Source organism: Aspergillus campestris (assembly GCF_002847485.1).
Source record: "Aspergillus campestris IBT 28561 chromosome Unknown P168scaffold_16, whole genome shotgun sequence".
In the NCBI taxonomy this organism is placed as follows: Eukaryota; Fungi; Ascomycota; class Eurotiomycetes; order Eurotiales; family Aspergillaceae; genus Aspergillus; species Aspergillus campestris.
Window position 1 is genome coordinate 483,793 of NW_020194351.1, and position 13,869 is coordinate 497,661.

A 13,869-nucleotide genomic window follows, 5' to 3' on the forward strand; every position below is an offset into this window, starting at 1 on the left:
CTTCTTTTCGCGTCAGCGGAGGCACGGTTGATGGTCTTGTCTTAAGCAAAATACGATATGCTATGTTTGGCGTTCTATGGACAGGCTAGCTGGATGGCGAGGAGAGGATACTCCGTCCACGAATCAGAGATTTCCTGGCGTAGTGTTGTGTATACTACGCTGGAGGACGTAGATGACTATATGTGTAAACTTATATGTTGATCTGTCTGGAGGGCAGACTTTTGTACGGGTATATTTTGAATTAGTCTTAAGACGGCCATCATGCCATCCTGATGGGGTGCATCATGCTGTAGACAATGGTGCATTAAGATTACAGTTATCGAGGATCCTTGCAATTTAATTAAGTGACTAGCATCAATATCGTTTTGTATTAGTTAATCATTATCTCGTAACAAGTACGAATGAGAACAGCGCTGCTGCTCATTCTTATCGTAAAAATCAAAGGTAACACCAGTGAGTCGAATAGACAACGTATGCAAACAAAGACTGCTGGGTCCCATATCCTGATAGCTTCCTGGTAACCCACAATGCGCTCGAAATTCAAACTCCAGATTATCAAATATCGCCTGTTTATGCTCCCTGAAAACATCACGCGGAAGGAAGAGAACGCCACGCCCTTTTAATAATAAAGTAGTCACCGCACCTAGTATAAGTGTCTAGGTCATCGCCGCCAGCCAACATTCCAGATGACATGGGCAATGTCGCGAGCGGTGTTGACGGTATCAACGACACGGTCCAAGATGCTGCCACTGGTGGAATCTCGTTCGTCGTCTGACCACAAGAGCCCGGATGACGCGAAATCCATGTCTCGGTCGAGCTCTTCGTCGTCCTTTCGGTTGACGAACCAGGGACGAGGTCGATCGCCCGAGTCGAAGGCATGTGGGTCAGGATGGTGGAAGAAATCAGGATCGTAATCATTGTCGTCCAACAGGAAATTGGCGGACGGAAACGACTGTCGTGTCGTTTCGGCAGAAGAAGAGACGGCAGGAGAAGAGACCGAGGCGGATAAATAGCCGGACCAGCGATGCATGAAGGACCCTGCCGGAGGTTCCGGGGTATCTCCGCGATACTTGAGGATGGTGGACGGAAGAGGGGCGATGGTCCGATTCTCGGCGCCAGCATTACTGGCAGACGCGCTCCGGTCGGAGGGAGTAGAAAACATTTGTTTCATGGTGACAAAATCACGGTCCAGCAACGAATCGTCGTCCCAGGCGGTAGGCCAGTCACCGCCCACTTCCTCATCGTCATCCCCGTCTTCGCTCTCGACCGCGATACACTGCACAACCTCGTTGTTGAAGTGGATGTGGCGCCGTTCATTCGGCGATGCGCCCCCACTGGACATTGTGTTGATCGGGGTGCCGTTGGGTGAGACTACCTGACGACCGTCCGGCCGTGGCAGCATCCGGTCGAGTTCCAGTGCTCGGAAAGATGAGCGGTTGCGGCTTTGCTCTGCTTCTTGTGCTTTGAGGATGGCGCCCGCATGCTGGAGGAGCGTATGCTGGGACAGAGAACGTTGTAGGATGGTTTCCGAAGCCGTTCGTTTCTTCAGGATCGGTTTCCGGTCCTGGCATAATGTAGGAGTGGTGAGATGGCTTGACGGGAGAGAGGAGTCGGACGCGGATTTGCGACGCCCGCACTTTTTGAGAGGGCCATACAGCCATGTTACGTCGCAGTCTTTCAGCCTATATTGCAATCTAGGTTAAAATACTGCCGGATTGGAAAGAACTGGATGGAACTCACCAATTGAGTGCCTCGGGTGACACGGTGCCCCGTTTCAAATGGATTTTGGCCCAGGTTCTCCAGGACGCATTCTCCAAACGGGCCCCATTGTCGTATACATTTCTCCGTGCAACGACATAACGCCACGAGGCCCAGATATCACCCTCCTCCCACTCGTGAGAGAGATAGTCGACGTGCCTGGATGGCTCCTCCTCGATGGAGCTATCGTCGGCGGCAGAACCCGACGAGCGTATCCGTGGCAACTCCGGAACTTCATTCGGGACGTCCGATACCTTTTTTGTGACCGGATAACCCTCGAAGGCGGGTAACAAGATCTCTTCGTCGTCCGAGTCCTCGGTGTAGTTCGTACTGAGCGAAACGGTGCTCAGAGTGGCGGGACTAGGAGGGGCGTTGTCGATGGAGGTAGGGTTGAAATCGGGCGAGGATGGGATGGAAGAGGGAGCCGACGAGTTGACGGGACTCGGACAATCCCTGGAAGGATAGTTATGAACCGGAGATTTGGACTCGGCCATGTCAGGACTATCCAGGAAATACTTGTCGATAGGTAGGGAGTCGGAAGAGAAGGAATACTGCCTCTCCGGCGAGGAAGGCAGGATCGCCGCCATTTTGTCTGAGTATCACTCTAGGTTGTTTATCGATGATCGACGGACATGGAGTAGGGTAGTCGCGTGAATTGGTAGATATGGAATGGATTCGAGGAGAGAATCGTGGCGAGCTTAAATAGCAAGGGAGATGGGGTGTATCATGGCAATTGTCATGACTGTGCGGTGGAAGAGAACTGACGTCAATATCAGACCAAGGATCAGGATATAGAGCAGTGAAAGACGGGGGGTGATGTGATGGGGAGATAGACTGGGGAAGGGAGACAATGATATAGAGTGATATGGAAAGAAGGGACGAGATGGAAATACCTGGGGTTGCTCAACCTTGGTAGCCGGCGGAGACACAGCTACCCACAGAGAAGGTGAGGAAAAAAGAAATGAGGGACTTAATAAACAAAGACCAAGAGAGAAAAAGTAGGAAAAAGACGAGCCCAGTGAAAGGGTCAGTGGAGAGTGAACCGTTGCCACCATGGATGGATTGATTGGTGATTGGTGATTTCCGATCTGGGGACTCCAGACCAGCCTAGAATTTCAGGTATTATTTGATTTATTTTGATTGACTCTGTCTTTACTTTCTATAACCCCCACCAGTACAGCCATCCTCCACTTCTATATATTCTTGACTGTATCTATAATTCAATATCAAGATACAAATCCCGTCAATACACTCTACACAGTACTCCGTACTATCCAAGGAAATAAGAAATAAGTACAATCGGAACAACCCGGAATCGGGGCTGACTCATCCAACCGTCAAGACGTTCAGTTATCTTCCACCAAGCCACTAACTAATTCTCTCGACTATCTCGACCATCCTGTCTCCACCACCACTAATGCATGCACGGGCGTTGACATGCCTGTATCGCCTCCTGGCCTGCTCATTCCTACCTATTGGCTGCTCTTATCACGAACCACGATCGTTGCAACCAGACATGAGCTGACTGGTGGGCCCGCCATCCGATATCATGTACGAGTCGCACCACCAATCGATGACTATATCAGCGATGACTACCTATTGATCTAATTTTGGGCATATACCTCTAGAGAATCTCCCGAGGTTAGTCTTCTATCTCCACGAGTCCGCAGTCCGCAACCTCCACGACCAGCTATCTATCTATCTATCTATCTATCTATCTATCTATCCCGTACCTACAATAACATAATAATCCAGACATCGTAACAACCAAGCCCAAGTGGAGAATATCCCATCAAGTGGCTGTTTCCATGACTAATTCCCTCAGTCGAACCTGCACGTCAGAGGACACAAATCCCACGTAACTCCCAGCAGGGCTCATTGGCATCCATTCCATTCCCCAAGAGGGGTAGCTCCTGGCCGTTTCCTTGGTCACGAAAATCTCCGCCTGCGCCATAGGGTTGTTCTGGGCCCGTCCACGATCAACAAGCCCAGAAAAAGAGACTTTCAGTGTCCACAGGTACGCCCGTGCACGAGGGGCAAAGCAGGAGTCCTGCCAGCCTCTTATCACGCCATGCATGTGCTGATTGGCGAAGTGGGTTTCTCTGGGTTTCTCTTGGGGCCCGTGCAGTGTTGGTTGTTGCATGCTTCCTGTGTCAGTTGCTGGCGATCGGATTGGGACTGTCAAGGGGAGCAAAGATGCCGAGGTGAGAGTGGCTATAGTAGTATGTAATATGGCGCTACTATGACCATGTCATGATCCACATATTCGTACATTTGTGAGGGATAGAACAGTAGGCATAACATGCTTTGGTCATACTTTGGCGTGACTCAATTACCTCGCCATGCTCCTAATCCAAATACAGGCTCCAGGCCAGCAGGAGTATACCTCGGGACCAATGTATACTCATTACGATCAACAAAACAACCCCTACCAAGTCCAACCGTCGAAACAGCCCCTGCTCACCAGCATCCACCAGCCAGGGGTTGATCACTGATCGTCTACAGACCTCCAGAGCACGGCCTATTTATAGCGGCCCGTGCTCCTAGCCTCCTACTCGGTCTCATAAGTGAATCAATACTTTTCGGAAATAGATTGACTGGCACGAAAGAAGGAAGGCAAAACCCTGCTTTCGGCCCGGGGCCCGCCGATAGAAATGCGACCAGGCGGCGGGAGGGATGCCTGCTTTATTTTGAATCCAAAACAGGGTGGGCCGTTGGGCAGGGTAGTGGGCGCTATACTAGTCGGTATACAACCCTGCTCGAAACTTAGTTGCTGAGAAAATCTCTGCGGAACTAGTTAGTTAACGCGTCGACGCTCGGGACTCGAGCTTGCATTCCTGATAATCATCTGAGAATTACACTGACTGAATAGATACGATACCCCTCTTGCAGTATAACTCAATCCGCAACTCTCAAGGTTAGAGTTAACCCCGCCGTGTAACACCGCAATGACAACAAGACTGACCACACATATTATATTCCATTTTCAATTTCAATCTCAATTTAAAAGAAGATCTTATCAAGCCTTCCGTCCAGTCCGGCCCAATCCAACCTCACGTCACACCAACCCTACGTAGCCTCTCCTGCACCGGTGAGGGGAGGGACGCGCCTCAATATCTGATCCCGGATGTCGGGGAAAGTCTCTCGAGGCACCCGCCAGTCAGCTGTCTCCACGGTAGTCGAGCTCGGTCCACATACGCGGACGGTGTGAAATGTGTAACGTATGTTCTATGGTTTCGATATCACTCCTTTATCTAGGTGGGAGGATACGAGGTGCCATACTCTGAGGTATGGCATGGCTGTGGGACTGATAATGCCTCGCCCTATCTGGTTCAAGAACTGGTTCTTATGTCACTCTACCCTGCTCATTCGACCTACTCTACCAAGTGGATGTTTATATCTTCTCTACGTTATGATACATGCCACTGGATCAACGACACCACATCTTACTGGTCGTGCAATCTGTTTCATCCCAAAGTACGATTACGCGATGACCGAAAGCTGTGGAGCATAAAGTCCCCCACGTGCAGATGCCAAATCAGAACCAGGGAATAGATAATCTAATCCAGAGGGGTAGGAGGTCTTTCAGCCACTGCAGTACGCATCCCCGGGCGATCCCGCGAATAGAAAATACACGGGGGCAGAGGTCAGAGGAAGGAGTACGTCTGGAGACTCCGCAGTCCGCACGTCCTCCGCTATAGATAGGCGTCAAAGATGCAAGGAGATCGCTGGGATATCGCCCCCTCTTTCCTCTTTGCTTTTAGTCTGTGGGGTTTCATTTCAAGTATCTCTTGCTATCTGTTTCCTAGTGGAATGTCCCCGTTTATCCAAGCTAGGAGTGCAATCTTTCTCAAAGATAAGCTCCCAGCAGCTCGCATACTAGCGATGTAACATGCTAGTGTTCTGTGATAAGCTGATACACGGCGAAAGCCATCAGAATTGCGTGAGACATGTCAAAGACACTGCCATTTATTGCTCTCTTCTAGCTTGAATGCGGTCAGATGGTAGCCATCCTGTTATCAGTGGTGATGGTGGTGATGGTGGTGCTGGTAGTAGTAGTATCTCGGAGCTACCCCGACATGGAAACAACCGACCAAACTTGCAGATAAAAACTATTGAGCAGGGTTTTGTGCATTGGAAAAACCTTGAAACCAACAGGTTTCCCTGAACAATCCTGCTTTTGGTACCGGTGGCAGCCTGTATATCAGTAATCCAGCTGCGTTATCCTTCAGACTTACATACTATCGCGCTCGAGAAATACGTGCTCCATAAAGTCAATTCAAAGCCCCTTATTGCTGCTACAAGCCTATGAGATAAGCTGATACATGGCTAAAGCCATCAGGACTGTTAGCCTGTCCAGCCATGACATATGCCGCCTCTTACTCAGACACCCTGACAGACTGAGTGAGCGTGGATAATGACGGAACGACTGGTCAACCACATCAGCCATCCTATGATCCCTTGAGCAGGTATATTAGTATAATAATAATTCCAATAATGGGAAGCTTACCACTGCCATCGAGGTCATACTTCGTCATAGAGAATGAGCTGTCGAGGCGTAACAATCCGAGCGGTGTGACTATCGAACATGCCATTGAGAGATTCCGACGTAGCCGCAATGCAGCCTTCTTTGTTCTCATAAATCTGTCGGAGAATAACACACCGTATCCATAGAATGCCCCCTTCGGCCAAATGGTGCTATATACGCAAATAATAAAGCAAAAACTGGGACGAAATGTAGTGATCAAGGAGGTGATGCTCAGCAGTAGGAATGAAATCAACATTGGAGCGCAGATTTCAAGCAAATAATCTCATACTCAACCATGACATATAATATGTATCCCACAGTATCCAACGACGAGAATATCAGTCAACAACAGGTACTTGTTCACTTATACAAGATCAAAAGAAGATGATGGTATACAAAGAGCCCACCTACCTCATATACTAGTCTAACCCAACCCGGTTAGCCCAATATAGGCGGTAGCTCCTAACCCCGCGCGTCGGACCTATCGATAGCCCATCCGACGTGGGATGTGAATTCAATTTACCCGCTTCTCAAGACCGCGACACCAAGCTTTTCAACCAGAAGCTTGCATCAAATACATTCACTACTATGTCTGAAGTAGCCCAGTCGGGCCCGGCCGAGCCCCAGGCTAGACATGTTGTATATTGCGGTGGTGAGTTCGTTCAACAGCCATGCGATTGATTCCAGATATGGGCGTTTCGTCCTTCCTACTTTTATAAGTGAGAGACTAACTATTGGTATCACGGCAGTGTGCAGTTTACCGCCTGAGGTATGAGCTCGTCTGGGGACACGACGGATCCGTGTATATCCCCCGCTGACACAATGTTGTTCAGTACTGCGAGTTCGGCGGCAAGGCGAAAAAATGCGAGGAGTGGTTGAAGAGCAATCATCCTGATCTGTATGAGCACTTATACTCTGAAGGTTCGATACACTTTTCTCCTGGGTGCCAATTCAGACTCAGCTAATGATCTTCGGATGCAGACGCTCTCAGCTCCAATCTATCGACTTTGAAAGTATCTGTCCAGGAACGGGCTGCGAAGGACGCCGCGAAGAAGGAGGCCAAGGCTGCTCTTGCAGAAGCGCGCGACGCAGAGCGCAAGGCGGCTTCCAAGGTCCAGATCAAGCGCGTCGAGCGGAACAAGCGCAAACACGTCAGTGTCATCACTGGGTTAGAGGTCTACGGTCTGGAGAACAAGAAGGTCGCCAAGGAGCTTGGGAAGAAATTCGCTACCGGGTCTTCGGTTACGAAGTCGTCTGCTGGGACCGAGGAAATTACGGTGCAGGGAGATGTGAGCGAGGATGTGAAGGAGTGGCTCCTGGAGGTGTACGGGAAGGAGATCCCGGAGGCGAATATCGAACTCATCGAGGATAAGAAGAAGAAAAGCAGTGCGCCACAATAGGCACTCGATCGCTTGACGCTGGGTATTATGCTATGACTATTTGCAGAAATTTATAGAAACGCTTGTAAAGCCAAACAGGAAAGGAGATGTGACAAAATTGCGGAGGGGACCAGCACGCTCCGCATGCCAACGTAAGATGCAAAAATTGAGTCCTGTCACAATCTTGATCAGAGTTCATCAAGAATTCTCGAGAAGCTTGAGTCAATTGTCTCCGCACTCTGGTCTGAATCGGTCGACGAGGCAGCCTTATTTGACACACTGACTTGGTGACTGCTCTGGTGCGGTGCAAGACGGGATGGGTGGAGAGACAGATAATCACTTTCCTGTCTGGTATCCTCGCCTAACAATATAGGCTTCGCGATATTTTGCCCTTGCGCTTGCCAAAGTAGAGACGTGGAATGATTAGTTAGCACCTCTGCCAGCGGCGACATGTTGGTCCCCTGGGACACCGCAGTCGGCCAGATCTGAATGATACATGCTATCATGAACGCGAGCACGCCTGATAGAACCAGCCCCCAGATAATGCGAAGGCGTTTCGTGACTCGCGTCTGCCACTCTACCTCTTTCTCTTCCCAGCGATGTACTTCGTCCCGCATTTCTTCGAGCTTCGCGTTGAGGGCCTCGGCCTTCACCCGACCGACTCGCATGCGCTCCTCCAACGACTCTATCCTTTGTATCTGCGGCTGGAACTCATTCAACTCCCCAAACTGCTTGCGGACCTCATGTTCCAGATTGGTCGTTTCTCTTTCAAAGTCATTGAACAGAGTCGATGTGGAATTGGACAATTCTTGGAATGAAGCGACGGTTGCATTCAAAGCCGCAATCTTCTCAAGCAAGTTGTAGTACGTATAATCCAGCCGACGGGTGATATCAGTCGCAAGGGTTCCAATCAACGACAAGGCAGTCCGTAGATATCTAGCATTCGTAGTCAGCGCAACCCTAATAACCCAGAGACAAGCCTTACTCTTCACCTTGTTTCCGCCGATCTCTCACCTGCTCCAAGTCCCCCATTGATTGTATGTCCTGTCGCTTGACTGAAGCAATGTGACGGCCATTGTCAATCTCATCGAATAAGCTGCTGTTTCTGCTGCCAGCACCAAACGCCGTGGAGTCCGACCCCCAGCCCGACCGAGTTGTTTCACGGGTCATCGGCCGAAGCAGAGCATTGTCGGCTTCGGTGTCCTTCTCCCGTCCACCGGACCACGTCTGCAATAATCCCCTCGCGCCTGTGCTCGACGCAAATTGATTCATTCTCCGTGGTAGGATGCCGTCCCGGGATTTGGTGTGTTTATGCTTGTGTCGCGGTCGGAGTCTATGCGGGTCTAAGGAGACAGTGTCGAGATAACGGCTCTGCTGTTTCTCGCGAGGGTGTTGAGGTCTATGTGTAAACTGGAACGGAGCGCGGTGCTCTCCAGTGCTTTGTGGAGCCGGGTTACCCCCAGGCCTATCGATCGGTTGACACTCAGCGACCGTCGTACTAGGACCGGATGATGCGGTCTTCTGGCTACCGGCGGGAGGAGGCCCATGGATCAGCGACGAGGTGGCGGAGAGCTGCTGGGCCGGGAACACCATCTTTACGGTCTCCGAACATCTCACCCGTATAGGAAGGGTATAGGCGGGATTTAGCTTGAATTATCGGAACTTTGATCCTGAGACTGGCTACTCAGGTGGAACGGGTGGAATAGGAGAATTACATCGACAACGGACGATGCTGGACGGAGGGAAAGGACGGTTGAGCGTGATATTACAAGGCGCCAAGGCCGATCGGCGCCTCGGAGCCCACCCTCACCATCCCTCATTCTTGCAAGGATCAACACGCCTTGGAAGAAGAGTCCGCAAGGTCACGATGACCAACAGGTTCGGAGCGAATGCCTAAAATGAAAGATCCCGTGTCTGTCTCTGATTTTCTCTAATAGGGTATCTGTGCGTGCATGAAATCCACCACCCTGAAACTTTTGCAAATTGAAGCCAACTCCTAGCTCGCTATATCGATTCTCTTCCACTAGCAGTTGCCCACCGAAATTTTGCCGTGTAGTAGTTATTTACAATTTAAACCAAACGAAACCGCATAGTGTATATTGAACATAGACCTGGGAAAGAAAGACGCGTTAGGAAGAAAACAAGGGGAAAACCATACATGCCAACATAGATCGGTCGTCACAGCAGTACTTGATTAAAGCCTCATACTCTTATTAGAAATTGTCATGTCATAATCATGAGTTGAGCAGCTTGTTGCGCTTTTCTCTGCGCTTCAATCGCTCCACCCGCTTGTGGTGCATTTTCTCGGCCATCTTATCGTAGCGTTCTTTCTCTTCCTTCGCCGCTCGACGATCCTTGATTCTCTGGATATGCGCCTGTAAGCCAAGTCAGCAAGAGGTGTCCTCGTGTAGGGAATATGATCGGTCTCCTCTGACCTGTCGCTCCGCTTCCTTTTCATCCCTCAATTCCTTTTCATGCTCCTTGATGGCATCTTGCTGTTTCCGCGTTTCTTGTCTTTTCGCATACGAAGTCAGGCCGCTAGTTGGGCGGAAAGCCTTTTTGGTGACATGCCAGTTTTTACCTGCGGGTCCGAAGAAAGAGGTATTAGCATGGGAGACCAGGGAAAAGTGGGGTTTTAAATTTGCCAAATCCATACCATTTTTCCGCATGCCTGTAGCGGTAGCACCGGAAGGAGCAGAACCCGTGGACGACATCGTCAGAATCAAAGAAATCCAACGGGGAGAGAGTGGGAAAGAGGGAGATCAGAAGAGAGGAGAGTTCCCATGAGAATTTTCCCCTTGGTCGACTTGAGGAAAAAGTTATCTTAGACCGATCAGATAACCGGATCTCGGCAGAAGTCACAGTCCGATCCGTTTGCCTCTGATGACTCTTAGTCTTTCTACTCTGACCGGTTCCTGGCCTAGGAAATTATCGCAGTAACCGCCACGAAATCAACCCACCTCTCCCCGCCCAGAACCCACCGTCTTTCTTCCCCACTCACTTCCTACCAGTTACTAGTATCTCTTCTATCATCCCATTGGGCTGGTTCAAGCGATGCTGTCTTAGGGTGAGTCCGACTCGTCCGTGAACCGGACTCCCGATGCAGAAAACCCCTCGTTGATTCCAACACACCCCCCCTCCTCATTCCTCCAAGACTTTCCTTTTAAATCCCTCTCTCAAACCTTTCGCGGCACCATAAAATGGTCACTCGTTAAAACCACCCCTTCGCTGTGCTCTTTCATTCTTTATAACTTGATATCTGGTACTCTTGGCCACACAATCTCATTCCTCCATGGCAGCTGCAGATCATGCGACAAGCGTCAACAATGAAATGTCGATAGAACTACCTACATTACCCCCCAACCAGGGGTTCGAGGCTTTCAAGGATGTTGTCTTCGGCTCGGTAAGTGCTTTTTTGCGGTTCGCGACGTCACGTGGATGGTGCTAACAACTTCGCAGGCGGCAGGGTCGGCGGGCAAAGTCATCGAATACCCTTTTGACACGGTGAAAGTCCGTCTTCAGTCACAGCCGGATCACCTCCCTCTTCGATACACGGGACCATTAGATTGTTTTCGTCAGTCCGTTCATGCGGATGGCTTCAAGAGCCTCTACCGGGGCATCAGTGCTCCTCTAACGGGGGCTGCAATCGAGAATAGCTGCCTTTTCTGGAGCTATCGCCTGATTCAGGATATCTTGAAATCCACCTATTACTCCTCTGCCGAGTCTCTACCCTACTCCGCTCTATTGCTGAGTGGCGCCGCCTCCGGTTCCATCACTTCGCTTGCTCTGACCCCGATCGAGCTCATCAAGTGCAGGATCCAAGTGTCTCTGGCAAGCCCTGGAAAGTCGCCAGCGGGGCCGCTGGCACATGCGGTAGCGATCTTTCGCCAGGATGGTATTCTTGGGTTCTGGCGGGGCCAGTTCGGGACACTGATCCGGGAAACCGGGGGCGGCGCCGCCTGGTTTGGCGGTTACGAAGGTGTGTCGGGATTATTCCGAACATACAATCAACAAAAGTCGGCGGTTGGCCCTGCCGACCCCAATTCGGCGTCGCTGCCCATTCATCAGCAAATGATAGCGGGGGCGGCTGCCGGTATCAGCTATAACTTTCTGTTCTACCCTGCCGACACGATCAAGTCCCGGATTCAAACAGAGGACATCGCGGCAGTCAATGGCCAACGACTGACTTTCTGGAACGCCGGGAAAACCTTATGGAAGCAGCAAGGATTCAGAGCTCTCTATCGAGGTTGCGGCATCACTTGCGCACGCTCTGCACCGAGCTCAGCGTTCATTTTCACAGTTTATGAAGGGTTACGGAATTATTTTGGATGACACTTTTCCTAGTTTGTTTTTACTTTCTGTTTTCTTTCTCCTTCTCTCTCTCTGACTATCTTTTTCTTTTCACTTTTTTTTTTTCTCCTTTTCATGTTTGCTACCCTCTCTTTACCGTCTCGAGTTTCTTTTCTTTTTTCGAGTGATACCTATAGTTTTGTTTTTAGACCGAGATTTCCTTTTCTTTTTCCTATTTGAACACATACATCAGTCGGGCATTGGGCGCAGAATTATAAAAGTTGTCTATAGACATGGTTGAATCGTGGGGATTTATATAGATAGATGACACCAAAGATCGGTGTCGATGATTGACTGAACAATAAACCATTGTCCTTGTTGATAATATTCATAAAGACCGGATGGATATATTTGAGCCTTCACTTCAAGATCTGCAGTTGAAAATCTTTGGATCTACTACTCTACTACATCTGAAACCCATAGAGAGGGGTTGCAGTGCAATCAATATACAGCATCATGAATTTGGACGTCATGGCCGTGGGCATAACAATCGCAAGTTGTACGCAGAACGACGGTGTCTTTTTTCCTCGCATGTATTGTTGTAAGATTTCAAATAGTAGAAGCCCAACTTCATTTCTTAAACATACTTGCCTTACTGTTTCCTACGAAGACATTAATTTATACTGACCGGGAACATGAGATGTTAAACCGAGATCGTGCCGTTTCCTGTGGCTTATCAACCGCAGCGGATATCACCGATCTTAAGCGGACTTGGCCAAGTAATTGTTCTTTCTCATCTATTCTTTCTTCTTTCTTTCTACACTACTCTCACTCAATATTCATCTGACTGCATTATCTCACTACCATTATGGCCTCCTCATCTACCCTCTCCGCCCAAGAGCTGGAGACTCTGTCCACCAAGGCCATCGCTGCCAAGGCCTCTGCATACTGTAAGTCCGTGCGGTTTTACAAAACAAAGATAGGATAAACGTCATGAGTGCCCAATGAGAGGTCCATCATGCAGAATTTCTGCATGTACCATATAATATATATATATATATATATATATACATGTATATTCTTGACATCAATTCCTAAACATAAACAGGCCCCTACTCCAAATTCCGCGTCGGCGCATGTCTCCTCACCCACTCCGGTGAATTCATCCAAGGCGCCAACGTCGAAAATGCCTCATTCCCAGTCGGAACCTGTGCGGAGCGAGTCGCATTCGGCACTGCAGTAGTATGTTTTCACCATCAAAACCAAACCTGCTTATCATAAACCCAAATGGTTTCCACTCGTCCACTGGTAACACATCCAGGTCGCCGGCCACCAAAACTTCAAAGCCATCGCCGTCGCTACTGACATCTCGCCTCCTGCGTCTCCGTGTGGCATGTGTCGGCAATAGTGAGTACCATCTATGTTTTACCTGAACCGAGTCAAGTCGAGTCGTATCTTGAATATGGCCGAGCACTTCTATCCCTTCGGGACCTCGCGCATAAATCGGCAACGCTAATGCATGTAAAACAGCATGAGGGAATTTGCGACCCCCTCTTTCCCTATCTACATGTATGACAAGGACGGTAACTACACTGTTACTACTATGGGCGAGGTATTTGGACCCTGCGAATCGTTTGCTTGCTTATATCAGTCAACCATTGCGGAATCTTGTTTCTATGCGTTGTTTTTGATTGGTTGTGGAATTATTAGACTCGATGCTGATTTTTTTATAGATATTGCCTAATTCGTTTGGGCCTGATGATCTTGAGAGCAGTGCCTCATCGTAGGGTTTTTTGGGATGGGATCCTTTTCCTTTTCAGTCAATGCTGAATGCTAAGTTGCTTGAGTCTAAGTATAGGACTTCATTAGCCAGTATAGTTTCATGCATCTGTTGCATTCTTTTGACTAGCTTAG

At 49.4% G+C, this 13,869-nt stretch overlaps 6 protein-coding genes across 6 annotated transcripts; 3 read left to right on the forward strand and 3 right to left on the reverse strand.

The window, feature by feature from the left end:
* Positions 1-661: 661 nt before the first annotated feature.
* Positions 662-2,345, reverse strand: P168DRAFT_285687 (protein phosphatase regulator REG1; the record flags this gene model as incomplete). The annotated part of the gene is made up of 2 exons (XM_024836229.1): positions 662-1,682; positions 1,741-2,345. 2 exons carry the CDS (start codon positions 2,343-2,345, stop codon positions 662-664), a joined length of 1,626 nt encoding a protein of 541 aa, XP_024688774.1.
* A 4,473-nt stretch (positions 2,346-6,818) lies between these two features.
* Positions 6,819-7,985, forward strand: tma22 (putative RNA binding protein Tma22). The gene is made up of 4 exons (XM_024837871.1): positions 6,819-6,938; positions 7,036-7,055; positions 7,120-7,207; positions 7,268-7,985. The coding sequence occupies exons 1-4, from the start codon at positions 6,875-6,877 to the stop codon at positions 7,684-7,686; spliced, it is 591 nt and encodes a 196-aa protein (XP_024688775.1). The 5' UTR covers positions 6,819-6,874; the 3' UTR covers positions 7,687-7,985.
* On the reverse strand, positions 7,854-9,258 carry P168DRAFT_244720 (uncharacterized protein; the record flags this gene model as incomplete). Its single annotated transcript, XM_024833944.1, has 2 exons — positions 7,854-8,601; positions 8,651-9,258. The coding sequence occupies 2 exons, from the start codon at positions 9,256-9,258 to the stop codon at positions 7,854-7,856; spliced, it is 1,356 nt and encodes a 451-aa protein (XP_024688776.1).
* Positions 9,259-9,570: 312 nt separating this feature from the next.
* Positions 9,571-10,537, reverse strand: P168DRAFT_330698 (CGR1 family protein). Its single transcript, XM_024841616.1, has 3 exons — positions 10,322-10,537; positions 10,101-10,246; positions 9,571-10,040 (listed from the first exon to the last, which is right to left on the reverse strand). The coding sequence occupies exons 1-3, from the start codon at positions 10,377-10,379 to the stop codon at positions 9,900-9,902; spliced, it is 345 nt and encodes a 114-aa protein (XP_024688777.1). The 5' UTR covers positions 10,380-10,537; the 3' UTR covers positions 9,571-9,899.
* A 73-nt stretch (positions 10,538-10,610) lies between these two features.
* On the forward strand, positions 10,611-12,170 carry amcA (putative mitochondrial ornithine carrier protein AmcA/Ort1). The gene is made up of 2 exons (XM_024835576.1): positions 10,611-11,068; positions 11,125-12,170. The coding sequence occupies exons 1-2, from the start codon at positions 10,958-10,960 to the stop codon at positions 11,995-11,997; spliced, it is 984 nt and encodes a 327-aa protein (XP_024688778.1). The 5' UTR covers positions 10,611-10,957; the 3' UTR covers positions 11,998-12,170.
* A 586-nt stretch (positions 12,171-12,756) lies between these two features.
* P168DRAFT_293763 (cytidine deaminase) lies at positions 12,757-13,837 on the forward strand. The gene is made up of 5 exons (XM_024837872.1): positions 12,757-12,905; positions 13,064-13,197; positions 13,277-13,362; positions 13,486-13,567; positions 13,689-13,837. Exons 1-5 carry the CDS (start codon positions 12,824-12,826, stop codon positions 13,740-13,742), a joined length of 438 nt encoding a protein of 145 aa, XP_024688779.1. The 5' UTR covers positions 12,757-12,823; the 3' UTR covers positions 13,743-13,837.
* Positions 13,838-13,869: the final 32 nt, after the last annotated feature.